The sequence below is a fragment of the Macaca thibetana genome, chromosome 1 (assembly GCF_024542745.1).
Source record: "Macaca thibetana thibetana isolate TM-01 chromosome 1, ASM2454274v1, whole genome shotgun sequence".
Taxonomy (NCBI): domain Eukaryota; kingdom Metazoa; phylum Chordata; class Mammalia; order Primates; family Cercopithecidae; genus Macaca; species Macaca thibetana.
Window position 1 is genome coordinate 207999504 of NC_065578.1, and position 24431 is coordinate 208023934.

General features: G+C 39.4%; 1 protein-coding gene across 1 annotated transcript in view; it reads right to left on the reverse strand.

Moving 5' to 3' along the window:
* Nucleotides 1-24431, reverse strand: part of HEATR1 (HEAT repeat containing 1) — a 56013-nt gene that overhangs the window by 2338 nt on the left and 29244 nt on the right. The window contains exons 21-43 of the mRNA XM_050769579.1: nt 23633-23802; nt 23095-23253; nt 21545-21787; nt 21081-21212; nt 18918-19021; nt 18604-18747; nt 17781-17899; nt 17564-17685; nt 15614-15742; nt 13310-13540; nt 12590-12716; nt 11214-11374; nt 8169-8215; nt 6693-6816; nt 5974-6114; nt 5237-5529; nt 4206-4356; nt 3118-3279; nt 2817-2951; nt 2559-2663; nt 2304-2472; nt 1609-1763; nt 571-729 (exon numbers count right to left, since the gene is read on the reverse strand). Of these exons, the coding sequence (XP_050625536.1) occupies nt 571-729; nt 1609-1763; nt 2304-2472; nt 2559-2663; nt 2817-2951; nt 3118-3279; nt 4206-4356; nt 5237-5529; nt 5974-6114; nt 6693-6816; nt 8169-8215; nt 11214-11374; nt 12590-12716; nt 13310-13540; nt 15614-15742; nt 17564-17685; nt 17781-17899; nt 18604-18747; nt 18918-19021; nt 21081-21212; nt 21545-21787; nt 23095-23253; nt 23633-23802 (3482 nt within the window). The remainder of the gene's footprint in view (nt 1-570; nt 730-1608; nt 1764-2303; nt 2473-2558; nt 2664-2816; nt 2952-3117; nt 3280-4205; nt 4357-5236; nt 5530-5973; nt 6115-6692; nt 6817-8168; nt 8216-11213; nt 11375-12589; nt 12717-13309; nt 13541-15613; nt 15743-17563; nt 17686-17780; nt 17900-18603; nt 18748-18917; nt 19022-21080; nt 21213-21544; nt 21788-23094; nt 23254-23632; nt 23803-24431) is intronic.

A 24431-nucleotide genomic window follows, 5' to 3' on the forward strand; every position in this document is an offset into this window, starting at 1 on the left:
TTCTAATACAGTCATTAGTTTGAGAAACGGCGACTTATTGCGAAAAGTTTGAAATTTGTGACACTTGGGTGTGGAATTTTGACTTACACTCAACCTACCCACCCATGTTTTATTTCCACTGCCACCACTTACTCAACAAGATCATAAACTTAGTATCTATAAACAACAGAAGGTATTGCGCTAACTCAAAAGACTATTCTGTGGACAAATTCAATGCATCTCTCTCTGGAGCACAATGACATTTCAATGGCACTTAAAAAACAAGGAATTACTTCAAGTCTTTGTTATTTAAAAGTATTTAGAAAGTATTTTAGTACTTCTGCCCAATGCACCATTGGGGTGGGGATAAGGGCATTGCTATTCTTTACAAATAGCCTGTAAGTAAAAACCAAAATTTTCTTAGGCACAAATTTCTGCCTAATAAAAAGACCGGACCTCTAGTACTGGACGACAAATAGCAATGTTCTTCCCTGCCGGTTTACCAGGGGCCTGCATCTGTGACCACCTGCAGGCTGTTTAGGCCATACAGTGAAAAGATGCAGTGTCAGTACTTGTCACCCAGTTCCTAACCTTAGGCGAGGCATCTCTGGTCTTTAGCAGAATCTGGTAGTTCAGTGGTTTCCAAAGAGAGTCATCCGCCATGGCCACCGAAAACTGCGCGATGCACGGTATCAGCTGCTTTGTCACCCGTTCCTGGAATTTCTCTTCTCCCCCAAGCCTGTTTTCCAGCTACGAAGACACAAAGACTTTGAACAACAGGTCTCATTTCTTTCTTCTGTTTGAAAAAATACCCAACATACACATATTTTACTATCTTTCATGGTAGAGCAGGTTCAAAAACCAGGCACTATTCTAATACCATCTAGGGCAAATGTATTGCCTTCTGGAACTCAAATGGAGTTTTATGCCCTTTACCGTCGCCCCTTTCTCTCCAGCAGAACACCTTGGAGGAGCTCTTTCCTCCAGAGGGCAGCCATGCTCTGACGCGTTCTCAATGAGGCCCAGTTAAAACAAATGAATACATTAACCATGACACCTTGTATCATGTCTTTCTTTTGAGCAGTTAAACAAACAAACAAAAAACCCAAAAAACAACTCAGGGCCAGGCACGGTGGTTCACGCCTGTAATCCCAGCACTCTGGGAGGCCAAGGTGGGCAGATCACTTGAGGTCAGGAGTTCGAGACCAGCCTGGCCAACACGGCAAAACCCCATCCCTACTAAAAATACAAAAATTAGCCAGGTATGGAGGCAGGCGCCTGTAATCTCAGCCATTCAGGAGGCTGAAGCACAAGAATTGCTTGAACCCGGGAGGTGGAGGTGCAGTGAGCTGAGATTGCATACTGCACTCCAGTCTGGGTGACAGAGCAATACCCTGTCCTGTCTCAAATAAACAAAACAACAAAACAAAAAACTCAAATTCCACAATGAAGTTATATCTTTGAAAAAACAATTTTCAAATAAAAAATTTCATTTAAATAAGACCAAAAAAAAAAAAACAACCTTACAAAGGAAAAAGCCTAACAAGCTGTCATTCGAGCAGATCTAAAACCTCCAAGCTCGAACAGCGATGGCTTCCTCAGTAACGAAAGATGGTTCTGTTCGGTTACCTGATCCACCAGAGGCATCATCAAGGCTTCTGCTCTCTCTTTACTTATAAAATGCTGGGTATCAAAAAGGAAGATTTTGTATAAACAGTTCAAAATAAACTGCAACAGCAAGCAGCACTTTTCAGGGTCATTTTCAGAGTCAAAAAATGCTTCATCTGTAGATGTGGGAAGAGTAAAAATGAAAAAACACTGAACTTAACCATTTAACCTCCAATGTTTACACTGAAATCACTATTAAAGTAACCATAATCAGAAGAGTCTAAAATGATCTAGAAATCATAATCAGGATGAAGGTAGAACACAAAAAGGATGGTCTCTCAAAGAATGATTTCTTCTTTTAGAGTTTAGATGCTAACACTCGGTTTGGCAAGTTACATTCCCTCAGCTGTCAAGTGGGTCATTTATTAGCATCAGAGAATAAACGAATCTTAATTTTTATGTTTTAAAGTTACTTCCAGTAACTGACAGCGATGGCCATTTACTTTATCCTTTCTCTCAAGTGAGCTGACATATAACATTTGTTCATCATGCTAAAACAACACTTCACTGTCTGACAACAATGAAGTAAAAAATTCACCCTCCTCAGCTTAGAACTTAAGAACTTTTAAAATCTTGTCTCCAAGCACTAGGTTGTGTCTTACTGGTACCTTGTATAAGGCACACAGAGCGACAACTGAACTGAAGCCACTACCCACCTGTTTTGGAGATGTTCACCTGGTTCAAGGTGTCAGCAAAAGGCTTCACTAAGTGGCCGGCAAACAGCGTAAAAAGCCCTTTCAGCTTTTCAGCAATGCAATCTGCCAAGTTGTAAAATGTCAACCACCTGTCCTTTGGGGCATCTTCTGTTTTAGCCCAATCAAACAGCTGAAAGGATAAGACAGTATTAGTTTCTTCAACATCTTGTCACTTAAATCTGAGCACAAAAGGGAGGAAGAGGAAGAAAGCATCACCTTGAAGAACAGGGGTCGGAATGTGACCTCGGAAAGCTTGACAACCATGGCTACTAGACAGTCAATGATACAATTTTCTGTTCTTCCAACTTCCTCCAGATCGTTCTGAAAACAGAAGAGCCCATTTATTAGAGTGCTGCTATCTAACTGTAAATTATGTTGGCAAGTACCACTGTTACACAGCTAGACAGATTGTCCTTGGACTCTTCAACAGGTGGGTAACAACTTTAGGATTTGGAGGAGTGAACCTGAGCTTACCTCAGAGTGCTGGGCTCGGAAGTCCAGGGCCTCCAGGAAAAAGGCGGTTAGCTGAGACTGATGGGAGGTGAGCTCTTCCTTCTTCATCACCCCAATATGCTCTTGCAAGATGCTCATAAATGGACCCATATGATTCTACCAATAACACAGTAAAGAGATGTGCCATTTTCAAATGATTCCTAGAGTTCAGCAATGTGCATTTTTCAAAATTAAATAAACATATTCTTCTTTAAGTCAAAGTTTACACATTTCAATACCACCTCTCCCTTCTCCAAAGTCTTAATACCCAATATGATCTAACCTTCCAGTTCTTCTCAATCTGCTTGTAAGTTTTTCTGATGGCGGGCAACAGGACTCGGGGTGCGAGTGTGGTAGCCAGTGTCTTTTTCAGAGATGTGAGACGGATATTAGCCTGTGAGGAGGCAGAACCCACTTCACTAGTGATTTTCTCCAAGTGAATCACCTACAGGAATATAAAAAAAGTGATCAGGGCCATTGCAGATCCTCGCTGACAAACATACACTTAGAGAAAGGCTTCATGATGATGCACTAGTGTTTGGAAAATGCTTAGCACCTTTTAACTACACTCAGTGTTCCTTTTAAAGCCAGCCCTAAACGTCAGTGGATAAAACTGGGCAGACACCTCTTGCCCAACTTGCGATCAGGGACAAAGGCCAGTGGTAGAGGCAGACGCACGCAGAGCACCCAGACAGATGATTTTCTTAGAGGACAGGAATGCAAGAGACCATGGCAAGAGTCAAGTTGCTAAAAAACCAAGAAAGCTCCTCAGAGCACAGGCTGAGAAGGTTACTTGTAAGCCCTGGCTGTGGTGTATGTGAACCGGTTTAATCATTTGCCCGTGGTAATGAAGGCTCCTAACCTTGTAAATGGCAAACGATCAACACAATGGAACAGCCAGGGCTCAACATTCTTGAGCATTTTCAATCAGAAATACCACTGGCCCCTAGCGTGCTGACAGGAAACTGCTGACCTGCAATACAAAAATTCTGCTTTGCAAGATGCCTTCGGATTAAACCTCTCACAGTAGAAACAGGGCCCACAAATTTCCACAAGTAATAAAAGGCGGCTCTATCAGCCCAACTCCAAATATCTCACAGAAGAGAAAAAAAACCAGAATACGTTCCGCACAATTAAAGAAGAGAAGCGCCTCACTAAAAAGTGACCCCCATATCAATTTCAAGATTAAGCGGCAAGGAGGATGGAAGAGAAAAAAATCCACATTTAATAAAAGCAAGCACATCTCTTTAGAAATAAGACTCCTTTCTGTCAAATAGAAACTAACCCTTAAAGAAAAAACAATCACGAAATCTGTGATCTTTTACTTGCCCCAGCCACCCCGTGTAGTGTATCGCGGTCATCGTGGCTCACCTGGGAGAGAATGCCTTCCAGGTAGGGGCTGATGAAGTGCGGGAGAGTCTCCACAGCCTTCTGCAGGGCGGCCAAGGCACTGAGCAGGTAGACCTCGCTGGAGACCAGCTCGCTGGTGTTCTTCATTGTTGTCAGCAACGATGGCATCAGGCTAGAAATGGAGTAAGAGCTTTAGAGGAACTGAAAGCAGAAACGGAGGCTAGGGAATGCAGCAGAGGCATTAGGAAAAAAACAACAAACTGCCTGTTCCTTCATATCTCTCTCTACCTCACAGCCTAAAAAGCGTTGTCTACACATTTTATGTGGCTAAGCACAAGAGATCTCCCAGTGCCAACAGTACGGACACAACCGTAATTTAAAAATTAACAATGGCTTTCATTAACTGAACACTTACTATGTTTCAGGCACTATGCAAAACTCCTTGCAAGCACTGCCCTACAGAAATCCTATGAGGTAGATACTGTCTGTTTCATAGACAGTAAAGCTCTAACAGGTTAAGGAACATACTGGCTGTGTACAGTAAGGAACTACCACAGCCAGGAGCTTCTAACTTCCACATTTGGCAACAGAAGGCAGCTTTGGCCTTGCCTAACTGGGTGGGCCCCTCTGCCGAGAACCTTCACCCACTGCTTTTTGACTATGCTAGACAAAAGGAAGGAAGAATGGGGGACGATTAACATCACAAAGCAGTGCATCTGAAGATAAATGGGAAGGCTGTCTTTCCGTTTGAAGATTATTTTTATTGTTTTTTTAAGAGACAGGGTCTCACTCTGTTGCCCAGGCTACAGTGCAGTGGTGCAGTCATAGCTTACTATAGCATCACACTCCTGGGCTCAAACGATCTCCCTGCCTTGGCCTCCCAAAGTGCTGGGATCACAGCCTTGAGCCACCACACCCCGCAAGATCAATTCTTTAACAAATCCAATTTTATGCAACGTCTACTCAGAGGAAAAAGAAAAAAGTCACCAAGGTGTTATTTTTCAATGTGTGCCAGGTGGTAACAGCTCCTGTTTAAGTCTCCGGCCGCATACCTGGGAAGCTGGGGGATGGCCAGCGCCTCCAGGGTGGAGGTCACCTCTGCTACACACAGCAGCGCGCTTCCCAAGACATTCTTCTCCTCCTTTCTCTCTGGAGCAATCAGTTTCACAGCAGTGCTCAGCACTGGGACAAAAGGATCTGGATTTTCTGCACCAAAATTCTTGCATAAAAGCTTTAAGGTATACAATGCTGTCTGTCTGTTGATTGCTTGTTCTTCTTCCCCTTCCTTTTTCTTACGCTGCACAATGGCCAAAAGGTCTGGAACCAGTTTTAGGAAACGGGTAACCTAAAGGGGACAGCCAGAATCCCCAAATCATTAAAGCTGCAAAAAATGTTTGTCCATTTTTCCCATTGTCACAGCTTGAGACTGTCCAAATGGAAATCAGACTCGGGGGTCCTGAGTCACACAGTCATGGTAAGCAAAATGCATGTTCTAACCAGTTTTTCACGCATACAATTTGGAGTAAAAGGGACTTAGAATTATGCTAAGGCTAAAGCCACAAAGCTGTGTAGTAAGAATTCCAATAGGCTGAAATTTCATTCTAAGAGCTCTTACAACACACATGTATTCCCATTAGAATTAACATCACATTTTAAAACATGTCATGGTATTATATTCAGATAATAATATACTTCAATTTGAAATTGTACCACTAGAGAAACTGAAGGGAGTTAAATGCAGCTCCTTGATAAAGCAAAGTAAATGGGTGTGTCCTGGGTCTTCACTCACTATTGTCTTCTTCCAGGATATATTCTGCTGTAGCTTGTTATTCAAAAGGTCCAGCGCTTTCCGCCGAACAGATGGCAGGCGATTGCCCACCAGCCCTCTGATCACAGGAATGAATGTCTCTGTGGGCAGCAAGGCATTGACCTGAAGAGAAGTTTTATATTTAACATGATAAGAAAAAAAAATTAAAAAAAGATCAACTTCAGTTAAGACAGACTGCTGTCCACTGCACACCTCCAGGCACCAGGCACTTTCACACACATTTTCTTATTTAATTCTTAAAATAACCTTTCAGGTAGGCATTACTAACCACACATTATCAAACAAAACAAAAGCTTGATGTCAGGAGGAAGTGTCAAAGGCATGAAGCTAAACCATTTAGCTAGATTTGAATTAGCAATCCTAATTTCAAGGCCAGTGATATGCATGTAACATACTTCATATTTTTATTGTATTCTACTTGAATAAAGTAGAACATTATATATTACATGACTTAATTTTTAAAATATATGAGGTACATATTCTCATAACTGGTAGGGAAACAATTTTTTCCAGACAAATTTATTTCTAGTCATCACGAGATTATTTTCTAAGAAAAATCTGAGCTTCGTTGTATTCATAAAAGGAATTGCTAAGTTTTTTCTTAAAAACTTTAAATGATTTCACAGTAATATAAAAAACAGCAACGAAACAATTAATTCCAGGGAGAAATGAAAACCTACCTTGTCCAACAGGTCGTAAGCTTTACTAAGGAGCGCACGCCAGAACTTCACAGTGAGTTTGTCTGCGTTCCTTTCCATGGACTGTGCAACAGCATTGATATAGCCAAGAACGGTCTCCAGCAACCTGAAACACGCAGCCTCGCTCAGCAAACAGCAGCTGAAGGCACTCAGAGAACTCGCTCATGTCTATCTCATGCTAAATGTTTCAAGTAGAAAGACCAATTAAATAATTCTGTACTAAATTATTTCAAAAACTACTCGGACAGAAAGGAAATGAGGGATTACTGCCATAGACAGAGATCATCAAGAAGTAACTAGGCACTTCCACGCAGAAGCATCGTCCTCGCTCAGACTGTGAGGTGAGGAATAAACAACAGATGCTGAATGCATTTAAGGAACTCACTCATATCTAGCTCATGCTCAGTGGGTCTCACTGTGCTGTCCAAGTGGGGTGTTCAGGGAATTATGGTCCTAGGTTAATGGCAGGTGTGTGCACACACACACATGCACACACACGCACACACCATTTGTATAAAGAGAAATATTAATACAAATGAACATATAACCCACTTCTTTCACATTAGGAGACCAAAAAAAAAAAAAAAAGACTATAAACTTCAAATAACCTGTAATTAGAAAAGCACACATCAAATTCCAACACAACTACCACTGGAGATCCCCCCACTGCTGCCAGCCTGAGGTGGGAGCTAGAAGGAAGAGTGGAGACAGAAGTTGACATAGCACAGCAGAGGAGGGGAGAAGGGGGCTCAGACAAATCAGCTCCAAAAACGAAAGTCCTACACATAGAGCTAAAAGTCGGCCCACAGGACTGGAGCTCAGCAGCTCACAATCCTGGCTACAGGGCAGGCACTTTCCAGCGGACAGGGCAGGACAGTGGCCCTGGGAACGCCCTGCATCTGAAAAGGAGGTACACAGCAAGGCCAGGAGGCACCCCCTCCGAGGACATGAGAGTGAAAGGAAAATTCCTGCACCCAAATATATAATGGCAACATATGGATTATAATCCATGGAATAAAGAATTCATGAGCCCACAGAAATCAGGGCCAGATGAAAAGACACTAAACAGATATGGCAACTCAATACGATACCGAAACTTGACATGGATTGTGAAGCAGAAACACATGCGGTGTAAAGGACAGTGCTGGGATAACTTGGGAGACTGGAATAGGAACTGTAGATTACATCACTGGATTGGACCAACGTTAAATTTTCTGAATTTGATCAATGTACTGTGGTTTTATAAGAACATCTCTTATTCTTAGAGACATAATATATATGACTTACTTTCACATGGCTCAGAGAAAAAAACCCTACGTAGCGAGAACGTTAAGGTAAATGTGGCAAAAGTGAACCTGGTTGTAAAGAGTATATGAATTTTCTGTACTATTTTTCCAGGTTTTCTATAAGTTTGAAGTCATTCCCAAATAAAAAGTAAAAAAAGAAAAGTAAACATACCTCTCTTCAAGGCCTTTTAAAATCTCAGGACCACCACTCTCAACTACCTAATTTTTAAAGAAGATGTCATTAGAATATAAAAGTTGATAATAAAAGTCATTTCAAGTCAGTTCAATGAAACTTGGACCATTCACTCAAACTTTCCATAGCAACTTTTTCTGACATTACAATTTAATCAGGTTCATATCATCCTCATTATACTGTAGTAACTCTATTTATCTTAATTTAATTACATTCTAGTACTACAATGGTTCAGAAAAATACAGCAATCAACACTGAATTACCGCTACCGAATTCTATGACATGCTGATCTGGTGAGCACACATATCATTGTTTGAGAAGTTAAACATTACAGATTTCAGCTGGAATCCCCCAAGTACTGCTCCTTGGTCCTATTCTCCCATTACCCAAGTCCCACAAACACAACCATCATCCCAAATCTGCTACCAAATGTTTCAAACAGTACATATCATGGAACAACATGTTTTTCTGGAAACATATTTTTGAGATCTATGCATGGTGACTTATGTTCTAGTTCATTCATTTTAACTGCATATGATATTCCTCTATAAATACAACTTATCTATCCATTTGCCTCTGTTGCCAGATGTTCAGTTTATGTCCATTTTTTTCCCCTTTTATTAGCAATGCTAGAGAAGAACATTTTTATGTCCCTTTGAGCATCTAGGCAAGTTTTTACAACATATATGCCTAAGGAAGGGAATGACCAGATCATAGGAATTACCAGAACTTTCAACCTCATGGGATCCTGCCAACTGCTTTCCAAAGTGGTTGGAACAATCACGCTGTCTGCCACTACCTGCCCACTCCCTGGGATTAACAACTTCAACAGTTTTGCCAATTTGATGGGTATCACATTTATTCACATTTCCTGCTTACTGGAGAGGCTAAATGACATTGTACATTAATTGGCCATTTGTGATCCCTCTTCAGTGAATTCATCTTCTTTGCCAGTTGTTCTAACGGAAACTGATGTTTTTTTATTTATGCAGAGCAATAATCTTCTCTTAGGCTGTGGCCTTCTAGTGAATCAAAATTTTAAAGAAATTCTTTTCCATCCTCCAGTCATGATCATGTTCTCCTTGATTTTCTTCTAAACATTTGAACTGTTGTTTTTCACAATGAAGTTTTACTCTGACTAAAGTTGTCTTTTCTATAAGGTGTGACATCAGACTTTTCCCCAAATGGAAAACAAATCATGCCAGGGCCAGCACTTGAACCATTCTCCCCCAACTGCTTTGTAAAACCACCTACTGCACTTCTTACCTACGCCTGCATGTGTTTCTGGGCCTACTGTTCAGTCGTACTGGTCCATCATCAGATGTATGGTATGGTATCAGATGGTATAGTATGGTATCAGATGTATGGTATGGTATCAGATGGTACTCCTGCACCATACCCCTGTCCTTGGCCCCTTACAGTTTGGTATCAATGTATCAATATAATTTCTTAAAATGATATAATTGAAAAAGCACATTAAGTTTCTAGACTAATCTGGGCACATCTGCCATCTTTAAATAGCGAGGCTTCTTATGCGTAAACAGTGTCTCTCTTTCCATTTCTTCCAAGTTTTCTTCTGTGTCCCTTCATATCTTGGACATTCCTCCATAATATTTGTGCACATATTTTTGTCAGGCTTGTTCTTGGTACCTTATAAGCTTATGTTTTTTTTAAGTTTGTTTTTATTATACAGGAAATCTTTTTTATCTACTCTGTTTTCTAATTTGAGGAATAATATTAGTAACGGTGTGTGAGACTAATTAGTTCAGCCAGCTTACTTGATACAGATCACGACCTACACTTATCTCTAGATAGTGTCTACACTGATCTCTCTCAAGCTAGCTTACTGAACTCATTATTAGTTCTAACTGCTGATTCTCTTCTTTCCTGTTTCTTACACTTCATTTCTTTTCCTGAATAGAAACAATGACAGACGGCATTCTTGTCCCTGACTGCAGCAGGCACACCATTAATATTTCATCATTAGGTATGATATAAACCACAAGCTTCAGATTGTCACCTTTATTAGGCCAGAGTAATTCCCATCTATCCTGCACTGCCGAGAGGATTTTCTTAAGTTGTGAATGAGTATTGAATCTGCTGAATTACTTCACTGTAAAATGTAAAATGATCATATGTTTTCCCTTCTTCATCTGTTAATGCATTATAGGACTTAATGTACTTTACAGTACTCTAATGTCAAACCATTTTTATATTCCTGGTCATGATATTCCTTTCTTTCCTTCCTTTTCTCTCATTGTTTAAACAAGTTTAATACACAAACAGAGATGTACACAAATCATACATGCAGAACTCACTATATCCAGGTAAAGAAAGGCTGGGCATGGTAAAGAAAGGCTCGGCATGGTGGCTCATGCCTGTAATCCTAGCACTATGGGAGTCTGAGGTAGGAGGATCGCTTGAGGCCAGGAATTTGACATCAGCCTGGACAATATAGCGATAACTCATCTCTATAAAAAAAAGTCTTAAAATTAGCCAGACGTAGGTGGCACACGCCTATAGTCCCAGCTACTTGGGAGGCTGAGGCAAGAGGATTGCTTGAGCCCAGGAGTTCCAGGTTGCAGTGAGCCACGATGACTCTGCCGCACTTCAGCCTGGGACACAGAGTGAGACCTGTCTCACAAAATAAAATAAAACGCAGGCAATTTATCTACTCTGCTGGGAGACATTTGAGTTGTTACCAACTTTGTGCTACCACGAAGAATGTTATGAATATTATAAACATTCTTGTAGTTTTTTTGGTGTACATGTTCATATACTTCTGGTGGGTACACAACACTTAAGAATGAAACCACTGAACATAGAGTTTACATTATGTTCAATCTCAGTAGATCGTGACGAACAGTTTTTCAGAGTGAAATGTACTTTTTTTTCTATTATCTTTAAAGGCATGCCTCACATTTTCATAAGCCATTTACCAAGCTACTTCTACTAACTGAAAACACAGTTCCCTTGGAAACAGCAGAATTACCTTTTTATAAACACATTTAAAGAACATATTACCTTTTTCAGAAAATTATTGGAAGACAGGAGCTGAGACATGAAGGACACTGACAAAAATTTAAAATGCCGCAGTTGCTTGCTAGTGTGAGTCTCTACATTAAAAATCTGTAGCATTTCTTCTTGTGATTCACTCTTATTAGACACTGCTTTGGAAATGGTTTCTGAAACAGCAACAAAACAAGTGACCCAACTCACTTTCACCCAAATCCTTCATACAGAATAGATATGACCTTTCAAGTAAAGGATGGTTAATGGGATAACATTTTCACAGAGAAATTTATTCATCTATTACATCCAGTTTCTCCTCTTCTAAATTAGTGAAAAACATGAGTGTATTTGCCAAGTACCCAATGGCCCTGAGAAGCGAGTGTTTAAGACAAAAAACAAAACAGGGAAAGTGGACAATCAAATGGAAGAAGACCATATCACAGAAGGAGCCTTGAACTTCCAACTGCAGATGTAGATTTCTTTATTAAATGTATTTAATGTAAATGGGGTTGGCAGTGCAGTGTTAAAAACCACTATCCTACAGAATGACATTTCCTTACCCACATCACCACATACTCTCAGGGACCTCCCGTGTCTGTCCCTGCCAAACCTGAGCTGACTGCAGGATAGGACAAGTCACTGCCCGGCCAAACAGGGATGACAGGGCCAATGGCTGGCCATGCAGAAAACAGTCTCCGCGGAGCTCTTAGAGTATCTTCTTTCTAACGTGCCTTGTTGTTCTGCTTCGAAGAGTAGAAAACTAAGAACTTTCAACATGTCAACCCGTTCTTAACGAAAAAAATATTTTTAGAGATGGGGTCTTACTATGTTGCTAAGGCTGGTCTTGAACTGGGCTAAAGTAATCCTCCTGTCTCACTCTCCTGGGTAGCTGGGACCACAGGCTGATACCATCACACCTGGCTTCATCAACCCTTTCCCAAGCCAGCCTCAGTGGTGCTGCGGTTAGTGGGATTTTCTTCAAGGCTCTGCTGTATGGTACAATTTTAATATTTTGCTGCCACTCCTGTGGTACCTACTTTTTTTCTTTTCATGTACATGTCTTCAGATATTTTAATGAGAAGCTGAGAGACAGCTAACGAGGTCCTGATCATTCACTGTCATTCGAACCTAACTCATCCTGGATACCAGCAACATTCCACAGCCAAGATGTAAGCACAGGGCACAGAGGTATAAAAGACAATGTGTGAGGAATGGCAAATGGAATTCCGACTATTTTCCATAAGGATTCAAGAAAGTACACAATCAAATTAAAATGATTAACTTACTTTAAAAATCCTTCTGAAGATGTACTAAGGATAACCTACGTTCTCTTCTGTTTCTCCTTAGCTTTCAGATTGAACGGTAAGTGACACCCGATCTACGCTTACCTTCTTTTTCCTCTGGCAGCTTTAGTAAGTACTGGAGGATATTCATCAAGCTTTGTATCTGATGCTGGACACTAAACTCACAACAGACTGAAAACCAAAATTCAGTGTCTGCTTCTAAAATAGCATCCTGTGTAGAAAGAGAAAAAAGTCATAAATCTGTACTTAGGAATTGTGAAGGCATAATTTCAGGATAATGTGCGTTAGGATTTCTAGCAGAAAAGAGTATACTACTTTATTTAGAGTAGGTCGAGATCTACTCCCAGATCCCATGTCTAAGAAGTCATTTAAAAATGGTCCTTGGCTTATCCAAACAGGGCTTTTCCAAACAATCACCCGTGTTTGTGTCTTACTAACTTCAGGGACACGGAGGCTCCATTTCCCCACAAACTGCCTTCAAAACCACTTTGAAGAGATGCTGTTTCATTACTCATCAGCCATACTCTCCTGGGCTCAAAACAGAACCACCTGCATGGCACCAGATCTGTTTCTCAGAAAAGTTAATTCACCCTCAGATGTTTTGCTGCAACTGAGGATATTCAGAGTGCTACGGGCTCTGAATGAAATTTTTTTAAATGCCAAAAACCTTTTTGAAAAAGGTTCTGAGCAAAAAGGTTCCAAATAACACACATTAGGCATCACCAGCCCCATGTTTAAACTGGACAATAACATAAAATCTGTGTAAATCACCATTTTCCTTATCTTCCCACTCTAGGTTCTGACCTTTTCTCCATAGGCAGCCGCCAGCACTGTTTTTGTGACATACTGTTCAAAAAGCAAGATGAGGAGAACCCAGAGGAATTTCTCTGCACCCAGCGTATCAACAAGCTGAACAAGGATGGGCAGGCGCCTGTGCTCCGGGACGTGTGGCAGTGCATCCACAAATACACTAATGATTTTTACCACGATCTCTTCAACGTTTCTTGAAACTTCTATAGAATCTCCACTGTCAGACTGCAAAACAGCAAGCAGAGACAGTAAGTAGGTGCAAGTAATCTTCCACAAAACAAGCTTTAGGTGGACAAGATAAGGTTTTTAGATGGGCCCCAAGAAGTTACCAGAAGAATTTTATTTATTTTTTTAGAGACAGGGTCTTTCTCCGTGGCCCGAGCTGAAGTGCACTGGCGTGACCATATCTCACCGTAGCCTGGATTTCCTAAGCTCAAAGCGATCCTCCTACCCCAGCCTCCCAAGAAGCTGGGACATCCCAGAACCCCCACCACCACTTTTTAAAAAATTTTGTAGAGACGGGCTTTTGCTATGTTGACCAGGCTGGTCTCAAACTCCTGGCCTCAAATAATCCCACCTCAGCCCCCAACGTGCTGGTGTTACAGGGGCATGTCACCACACTCAGTCAGCCATAAGAGTTTTAATAATCAAAGCCCTAACAATAAATATTCAGTAAGTAACTATCATGTCCCAGGTGCTATTTAGCCCTGAGGGGAATACAAAGTGTATGATATGAGCCCTGCCCCAAAGGAGGTTTATTTTCTGTATGAAACAGGATACATGGCCGAGCGCAGTGGCTCACGCCTATAATCCCAACACTTTGGGAGGCCAAGGTGGGCAGATCATCTAAGGCCAGGAGTTCAAGACCAGCCAGGCCAACATGGTGAACCCCATCTCTACTAAAAATACAAAATTGCTGGGTGTGGTGGTTCCTGCCTGTAGTCCCAGCTACTCGGGAGGCTGAGGCAGGAGAATCACTTGAAACCAGGAAGCGGAGGTTGCAGTGACCCGAGATCATGCCATTGCACTCTAGCCTGGGAAACAAGAGCAAAACTCAGTCTCAAACAAACAAACAAACAAAAGACACAGAATACATATGTGAAAAGATAACAGGAGGCAGTAACGGCAGATGGCAAATACGTGACACTGATAGCGAGTCCACTTAGGCTGCCTGGGAACGCTGCACAGATCACGCAGGATTTGGGTTGTGCCTCAAGAAGAATGAAGATAAGCAGAGCACAGAAAAGGCCAACAACTTCTTGCTGCTTTCGGAATAAAGTTTGAACCATTTTATTCCAGGTATTGGCGATCAAAATACAGTTGTTGAATAAATGACAGAAAACACTTGAATGAATGACTAAACCAGCGTCTACCTGCCTCAACTCTCTGCTCTCCATCCATCACCATTACATTCTTCAAACACGCTGTGAACATTCCTAGATCACGCCTTTTCTCATACTATTGGCTCTGCCATCACTGAACAAATCCTATCTTCTTTCACACTGGTTCAAATTTTCTTACAGAACCTTCTGGTCATCCTGTCCCATATGGACTATCTCCTATTCTGAACTCTCAGCATTTACTTGACTGGCACTGACCATATGAATGCATATTATTATTTTTCTTTTTAGGTATATATCCTATATTTGCCAACTTGGTGGACACTGAGAACACCAATCTAATACTAAGGTTAAAAGAAGGTGCTGAATATGGTGATCCCTGGGATGGTCAATAGCATGAGAAAAGACATTAATTAACAAGTGAGGGTACATAGAAAACTCAAGCAGATGACCAAGCTCTTTTATTCTTGAGGCTACTTTTAACTTTTGAATTGTTCATTCCTTACTGGGAGAGAGAACATCTCACCTCTCTCTCTGAGTTAATGCTTGGCAAACATCTGCTAAACTGCATGTTAACAAATTTGTCACTGCAGCTCTAAAAGTTCCTATCCTCATCAACATGTAAGAAGGTACTATCAAACTGATGCAGTGTCCTGAAATAGATGGTGGATGTAAATTTACCCCATCCAAATGATGTTAAGACACTTACAGGTACACACACACAGAGCACAGCAGAACCAGCTAAAACATGTTTGGATTATTGGGAAAGACATTGCCCAGACTGCTTCTTAGCTTCAGCATTCTAAAACTTAAGGGCAATGTATCTGAGCATTTCAGAAAGGCTTTTATACAATTGTTGAGGATATAAAAAAAAAAAACCCCAGGCTTTTAATGTCATTTATATGCAAAATTCTTAAATTAAAAAAAGAAACCCCAGGATGGTAAAAAGAGAGCTTACCTGAATAAGTGCAGGAATAACCATTTTCACCGTCTTGTTAATAACCTGAAAACTGTAAGTATCATCCAGGCGCATGACATTGGCTCCCATAAATGTAAAAATAGACATGATATTGTGTAGAACTTTATCCTGAAAGAAAACATAACTATCAACATTTTCTATTTCTACTAATTTTTTTTTTTTTTAAGAGACAGGGTCTCGCTCTGTCATTCAGGCTGGGGTGCAGTTGTGTGATCATAGTTCACTGTAACCTTGGACTCCTGAGCTCAAGCAATCCTTCCACCTCAGCCTCCTGAGTGGCTAGGACTACAGGTGCACAATACCATGCCCAGCTAATTTTTTTTCTTTTTCCTTTTTATAAGGATGGGGTCTTGCTATGTTACCCAGGCTGGTCTTGAACTCCTGGCCACAAGTGATATTCCTGCTCAGGCTAACATTTTCCATTTCGATGATTCATTACAACTCACCAATAAAAAGAGAAATAACCTGATTAAAAAACAGGCAAAGGATTTGAAAAGACATTTCTCCAAAGAAAAAATTCATACGAAAAGAATGTAAGCACAAATACTACTTCACACCCACTAGAATGGTGATAAAAAAGACAATAGCAAGTACTGGCAAGGATGTGAAGAAATTGGGATCTTTACAGGCTGTAAGCAAAATGGTGTGGCCACTATGGAAAATAGTCTCGCAAGTTACTCAAAAGTTAAACATAAAATTCCGTTTGACCCAATAATTCCACTCCTAGGTAAATATACCCAGGAGATATGAAAACGTGTCCACAGAAAACCTGGTCTAGAATATTCATAGCAACATAATTTATAATAGCCCCAAAGTAGAAACAACCCAAATGTCCATCAACCGATGAAAGATAAACAAAATGTGGCATACACATACAACAATATTATTCAGTCATAAAAGGAATACGGATTCAAGCTTCAACATGAATGAACCTCAAAAACGTTATGCTAAGCAAAAGAAACCAGACACAGAGGGCCACATACTGCATGGCTCAATTTATATGACACGTCCAGCATAGGCATCAACAGAGACGGAAAATGAATTACTAGTGGCCAGGAGCAGGGTGGTGGTGGTGGTGGCAGAGAGGACGGGGAGGAAGAGTGACTGTTAATGGGTGTAGAGTTTCTTTTCTGGGGTGATGAAAATGCTCTTAAAGTAGATCGTGGTGGTGATTACACAAACTTTGTGAATAGACTAAAATCAATTGTATACTTATTAAATGGGTGATTTTTATGGCATCTGAATAATATTTCAATAAAAACAAAAAATATTAATGATTCTTACCTATTTTTGGATTATCAACCCCTTTGAGAAGCACAGACTGTCTTACAAGAAAAAAAAAAAAAAACCCATAGACATAAAACCTTGCATATGATTTCAGTACATTAAGATCCCCTAAAGCTCACAGAGAACCCCAGGTTAAAAACCTGACCTAAATCTGCAATATGAAAATAGTTTCAATCTCTTTACAAATGTTTAAATGATGTTTTTCATAAAAGGGACATGATTTCTTTAAATCATATAGTTTGTGATCAAATTAATTTTCTTAAGTCACTGGTTAAAGGTTATTTTGAGGATTACTTGAGGATAAATGATATTAACTTTTACCAAATAACACTAATGCCCGCTGTTTTATTAGATAGTGTGCCAGGTGTTGTGCTAAGTACTAACCATAAATTATCCAACTGAATTCCCCCAACAATCCAGTGAAGAAGGTTATTATTCCCACTTGATAAAAAGGGAAACCAAAGCTTAGCAAGATCAACTGGCTCAGACAGTCCCAGCTATGAAGAGGCAGGGCTGACTCTCACGGGTGCTGGAAGATTCCAAAGCCTACCTGATTAAACTTAAAATCAATAGGTGCCAGTGCATTTCTGTGGAAGAAAAATCTTGAAATATCTGCTAAAACCTTGTATGATTAACACTTACCGGAAAAATTCCAGCCACAGTGCCCAAAAGTAAAAGGGCGTGGTGATGGGTCTGCGGCATCTCCGAAAGGCGGACGCACTGAACTATCAACTCCACATTGAACTTCTCCTCATCTAAAACATCTACAGTGGTGAGAAAGACAAAAACCCTAAGTGGCAGGTGCACTCACACTCAAAGCAGGTAATTTTTCTAACCTTTCCTTCCAAAAAGTACCTACCTTTGGGTATTTTGCCACCATCCGGAGAGAGTTTCTGGCAGATGTTGAGCAGACAACTAAGAATTAACTGTTTGGTGTATTCCATATTTCCCTGCTCTTGTGGCAAGGGCTCTAAACACCTTCAGGACACCCAAAAGAGAAATGATGGGAAATGTAAAAGTTGTACAATTCATGGCTGCATTAATGACCGTTGTCCAGAACTCATATTCAATAAGGAATAACTAAAATACTACCATTAAACATGAAGTCTAGAAATAAGATATAAGATTTCTAACTCTAATTTTCTCTCATATAGACAGGTGCTATGTCAAATTCCACTTCCTCTCTATTGCACTTTCTATTAACCTATTTGGAATCTTACAGGACAACCTTCAGAATTACTTTGCCTTTCACATGAAAGCACACTCTACAATTCATACTCAATTTACACACACACACAAAAATCTATATATATAAAATATATACATCTATATATGAAAATATAGATAGCAAATACTATATATACACACACATATGTATCTATATAAATTCAACATTATATCTTGAAATACAAGTAATGATGCCCCAGGCATGTTACTGAAAAGTTCAGAGGGAAGTAGGCTGTAAAGTAAGTGGTCATTTACTACGTGACACAGGACACTAAGGTCAGTTTGGGGTACTGGCAATGGATACCTAAAACCAATCTTTTAATTTCACCTATAGTACTTGCTGTATTTTACAGACTATCTAAACAAGAGAAGAGTATGTTGAAAAGAGAATGTTAGATAAGATGGGCAAGAATCAGAGTCCTGTTCTCTCACAGATCAAAGCCAAGTGTCACTACCTTGACAGCAAGTTAAAAAGAGTTGGCACCAATATCTGAGGACTTTTGAGCTTCTTTTTGTGCTGCAGTAATTCCAGGATGAGAGTTACTCTTTGCCAGTAGGAACCTCCAACTTCCTGGACAGATTCTAGATCTTGTGATTTTCTGGAAAATGGAGAAGACAAAAAGTTGGAAAAGCAAACCCTATCATGTGCTAAGTAAAAACCATTGTGCTTTATTATAGCAAATTGATGGGTATCAAAAAGTTCCAAGATTTCATAACATTCCGAGTCAGGGGAACAACAGCAAGTGCTAAATGCATTTGTAGCTCTTACTTCTGCTGCATTTTTTGCCTTCTTTTTTGCTGAACTGTGCCCAAGGGTTTAGCTTTATCTGGTGGCTCCAGTTCTATTCTGACTTGTTCAGCATTAACGGAAATCTGAAATATTGAAGGAAGAACAGTTGATGATATAATCCATTGGGATAAAATTAGAGCAATATATGTTAGATTAAGACATACAATGAAAGCATTTACGTCCATTTTTATGTCTTTATGCCACTCCATACCCTAGCCCAATCACCAAAGGCAAACATCACTGACAATTTCTTAAGCATCCTTTTAAAAACTTTCCGTATACCAATGGCTAAACAAAGATTCTATTAAAAAACATAAATAGAAACATACTATACACATTGCTCTGTACCTTGGTATGCTTCACTTAGTGTACCTTGCATACCTATACTCTCACCAGTATATACTTAATTTAGCATACGGTGTATATTTATTGTCACAGACCATGAGAGTGTTTCATATAATCGAGTGTATTCTGGTAACCAAAATAATTTTTGTAGTCAAAGTACAACTGGCCTGACATTTAAGGCCAATCTTATTTCTGGCTGATATGACATGTCTAGCAAGTATCTCATATGCTCCCTAGCCCACTGTCAAATAGAAGAGGGAGGAATTTGGGCTAACACTTTCCTTCTAATAATCCTTTAAATTCTTTAAGATGTTCTCATTTGGACTAGATCTTAGCTCAATTCAATTAGCACTTAATTAGTACTATATTTGAAGCCTCCTAAAAATGTGTTTTTTTGTGATTCCGATTTTTCCAACATTTCCTTAAAAATATTAAGACTAAGATCAGACATTAACCCCTAGGAAGGATTTATTCAATTAAGAGAGAAGAATGACTTACTGGACATACATCTGCACCCACCCAGCACTGGAGGCTACTACCTTGTTACAGACCTCTTGAAAAACCAGAATGAGAAGAAAGCAAAGTAGGGAAGGGTATAAACCAAAAGCAATAGCCAACATAAATTCATCTTCAGATTTTCATTTTAACTAAGCTCTCCTACTACCATGCACTTGCTTTCTATATAATTTGTCTTGGGAGTCTCAAATTACAGCCCTGCACTTGTCGTGATTATGATATGGTATCACTTCTCCAGTCCAGAGTCACTCAATTTCACGTTCATCCCTTAGAGTGGAAAACTAGTAACGCAACATAGAATCATCCATACCAATGGTTTCCAAGTGCCGGATTAGATATGTATATTCTAATCAGCTGGGCAGGAATAAGACATATACACACACGCACAAAAACAGATTCATAGCCCCAGAGATTCTTTAGATATGGGGTGGGATCCAGATATCTCCTTTTATAAGGTTCTAACATCACGACTAAATCTTTGGATTCTGATTAAGAGAACAACTATAAAAAACACTTTTGAGATAACCATGGAAATATGATTATGAACTAGGTATTAGATAATATCAAGGAACTATTAATTTTTTTAAATTCTAATGCCATTGTAGTCGTATCCACTTTTCAAAAGATGCACACTGAAGCACAGAGGGATGAAAGCGCATGACATTTTGAGATTTTCTTTAAAATACTTCAGCAAAGAAAAAGAAGGAAAAAAGATTAAGTAAATATGTTAAAATTCTGAGAACTGCTGAATCTAGATACTAGAACTTTATATTATCCTATATTCAAAAAACAGAATAACCAGGTGGCTATTCTGATAATAGCTAGGTTTCAATATACATATAAAACCAACAAGCAGAATTTCAATTCCATTACAAGTCATTAAACAACTAAATTAAGTAGAATTAAATTAAAACATAACATTTAAACTAAAACAATTAAGTAGAATAATGTTACCCCGTTCAATATTGAGCCACTCACTCATTCCTATTCCTGGCATAAAGGAATAGGTAGATTCCATGTAATACGAGTAAGATCACACACACACATATTCCTACACACCCTATCTGGTTAAAATCATCAACAAGTATTTCATAAAATAAAATAATGGTAAAGATTTAAAATTTTTATTTTATGCCTCTCTATGACTCACTTTTCCATGATTTTTGTTAATGGTAACATCTGACCTCTTACAAGCACTATAAAATGCAGGACTCTTAAACATGGTGTCCTTCGGAAGACACTAAACATTAATAAAAAAATTACAGGAAGTTTGCAGCTTACCCCTTTAAAAACACTGCTGACAGTCTGAGCACAATGTGAGTTTTTACAGTTCACCAATAAATCAAACAGCATTCTTAAAAGCTTCTGCTGAACTTTATCATCTGATATGGCTGCAAAAAATGGTTTTGTAATCTAGAGGGGGTAGAAAAAAGGCAACTGAGTTCAGTGAACAAGTTTAAACTCCAGAAATAATTTTTATATCAACCTCTCTCAAAATATAAAATTGTTTCCCATTTAATTGTGTCGGTTAAAATGCAATTCGTTTTAATGACCCATGTACAACATTCAGTTTTCAAAAATGGGTCAAATACATCATATTCCTTTAAAACATGCCTAGTCCACCTGTAACTATCTTCTCCAAATAAATTAAAGCTTTTTTGTTTTTTTTTAACGCTGTTCCTGTTGCCTTCTACCTTTAAATGCTTGAACATGCTATGCCTTCGTTTCTGAAAGAAATCACTGACCTTTTCAAGGGCTGTGATCTGAATGGTTGGCATTCCTGCGTAAAGTTCCTTTGTTGCGTGCACAGCTTTTATAAATATATCTAGACTCTTTGGATCCTTATTTAAAAGGGAAGCTGAAAATTCATTATACTTTCCCAGAGCAAGATGCAAAACAATGGCCTCATCTTTCAGCACAGCTGTGGGCTCCTTCTGGATCTTTTCTAGCAGTTGTTCAGCCATAGGCAATAGCTGAGAAAGCACCATCTAAAGATCGAAAGACTTGTAAGTAAATAGTTACGTATACTGATACATTTTTGCTCACCCTACAGAGACACTCAAAGCCTGTCAGAAGATGGGAGTTTAGCCTGGAGGAAAAAACCCAATGATGACAACTTCTTAGACATGGGGACAGCTATTAACTCACACTGAGGCACTCAGGTCCTTTCTGATAGTTCATGTGTAATGCTCAAAAGTTCTAAACCCTTCAGAGAGGAGCAGAAAGATAATCTGTGAGCATCCCTCAAGACTTGAGAAAAGAAAACACAAAAACTTTAGAAAATAAAAATAAAGTTTAACATCCCCTAAAACACTGTATGTAGCCTTCAATGCTTCCAACTTGGTATAATTAATATTACTTCAAATTATGTATGTGAATCTTTAACTGCTAAACTAGGGGCCAGCAAATTATGGCTTGCAGCTCAATTCAACAGACCACCTGTTTTTGTAAATTTTACTTATTGAAACATAGCCATGCTCATTTGTTTACACCCTGTCTGTCGCTGCTTTCCTGATACAACTGCAGAGATGAGTAGCTGCAACAGAGACTGTGTGGCCCCGAAAGCATAAAATATTTCCTATCTGGTCCTTTACACAAGAAATTTGTCAATTCCTAATTTAAACTATACCAGGGACAACTAGGGGCTGAATGCAACCTGTTTGTTCCTATCAAAAAAATGTAATCAAATGGTCTTCAATCCATTTGACTCATTTGAGTTCTCTAAGCCCACAGTCAGTCCAGGACTGAAGCACACAGGCGTTTCTGGAACACTGGGATGACAGAACCTCTTTTTTGTTGGTTAGCACATGCCATCACATCGACGAGTGTTTCACAACTGCTTTCTTTTGTAACACAAGCTTCTTTGAGAACATAATGAAAGCTCTAATTATATATAACAAACAAGCAAATGATTTTGGAATTTTCACAGACTCGTGTCCAAATAGATTCCTTTGTATAGAATTTTCACTTGAAAAACAGAGATAAACCAACAGCTTCTTTTAGCAGTGCAGCCCCAGGAGACACAAGACTGTGAAGTTCATTTCAAATAAACTCAATGATTAGATAGGGACAACACATTTAATTTTAAAATTAAAAGAAACTCACCAGTACTTGTTTTTGTATCTTGTATCTTTTCTTCTCTACCTCAACTCATCTCCCTCTCAAATTAATATTACATTTATCTCTTCTGAGCGCACACATGCAACTCTTACAATGGACTTTCTCACCCACAAGCAGTTACAGCTATTCTTTAGTAACATCACAGGAATGCACGATCCACTTAAACGGCACATACCTCACCGTGGACTCCCTGAAGTACTTTCATCAAATCTTTTGCTATATAAGATGGGCAACTATATACACAACTAAGTAAGTTTTTCAAAGTTTCAGACAACTTCTGATGAGACTTCAGTTTCTTTTCTCTCTGTAGTTCTTCAAATAAAGTAGCCAAATCCTAAGATACCAAAAAGGAAATTGGATAAAAAAGGGTTAAGAAACTACAAAGGCTAAATATATTAATTTTGGAAGATTCTTACTTTTCCATTTCTCCTTAAAACCTTAATAAGAAAGGTTATTAAAAACACAGAGTTGGCTTACTATGAAAAGCTATACCCTAGTCCTTTATCCGATGAAAAGAGCAAAACTGAAATATGACATTGCTATCTTTTAAAAAGTAGGGGGAGACAGATGTACAGACAATGACCTATCAGTTCCTAAATTCAGTGACTTAGTCCATCAAAACCCCTACACAGTGAAATGTCGAGAATAGAGAAAATTGCTCATGAGTACACACAGGCATGAACACACTCAATCTTCTTTGCTAACGAGCTTACCTGAATAACATAGGCAGCATCTGAAGTGATCTCCTCTGCTTTAGGAATCAAATGATCTATTATCAGATGAAAGGGGGACGCCACTCCACTGAGGGCCTGGAGACACTGAATGGCAGCCCTACGAACTTCTTTTATGGAGCTTCCCAGGTTAACGAGTAAAGATGTCACCACTAAAACCAAAGGGGAAAAAAATTTAAGAAACAATTTTAAAAATTGAAACAGTACAAAATTTACATAGTACCAAAGGTACTTGATAAAAAGATAAAAAGAATCCCTTCGAATTCAAACCCCGTCTCCGAAGACTGTTCACTGTTTGAATATTTAATATTCCAGAGAAAGGTTAGGCATGTTACCAGGTGCATTCTTTTGAAAATACACAAATAAGAGCAAACTATAAACCCTGTTCTACACCAACTACTCTCATATCTGAGCTGGACGTTGTACAATGGTGCAATCTCGGCTCACTGCAACCTCCGCCTCCTGGGTTCAAGCAATTCTCCTGCCTCAGCCTCTCGAGCAGCTGGGATTACAGGTGCACGCCACACGCCCGGCTAATTTTGGTATTGTTAGCAGAGACTGGGTTTCACCATGTTGGCCAGGCTGGTCTCCAACTACTGACCTCAAGTGATCCACCCACCTCGGCCTCCCAAAGTGCTGGGATAACAGACACATCTCAACTCTTGGGACTGTTTTCCATAAGTACACACATATCCAAATTCAATCATTCTTTTTTTTTTTTTTTTTTTTTTTTTGAGATGGGAGTTTTGCTCTTGTTGCCCAGGCTGGAGCTTGTAACACA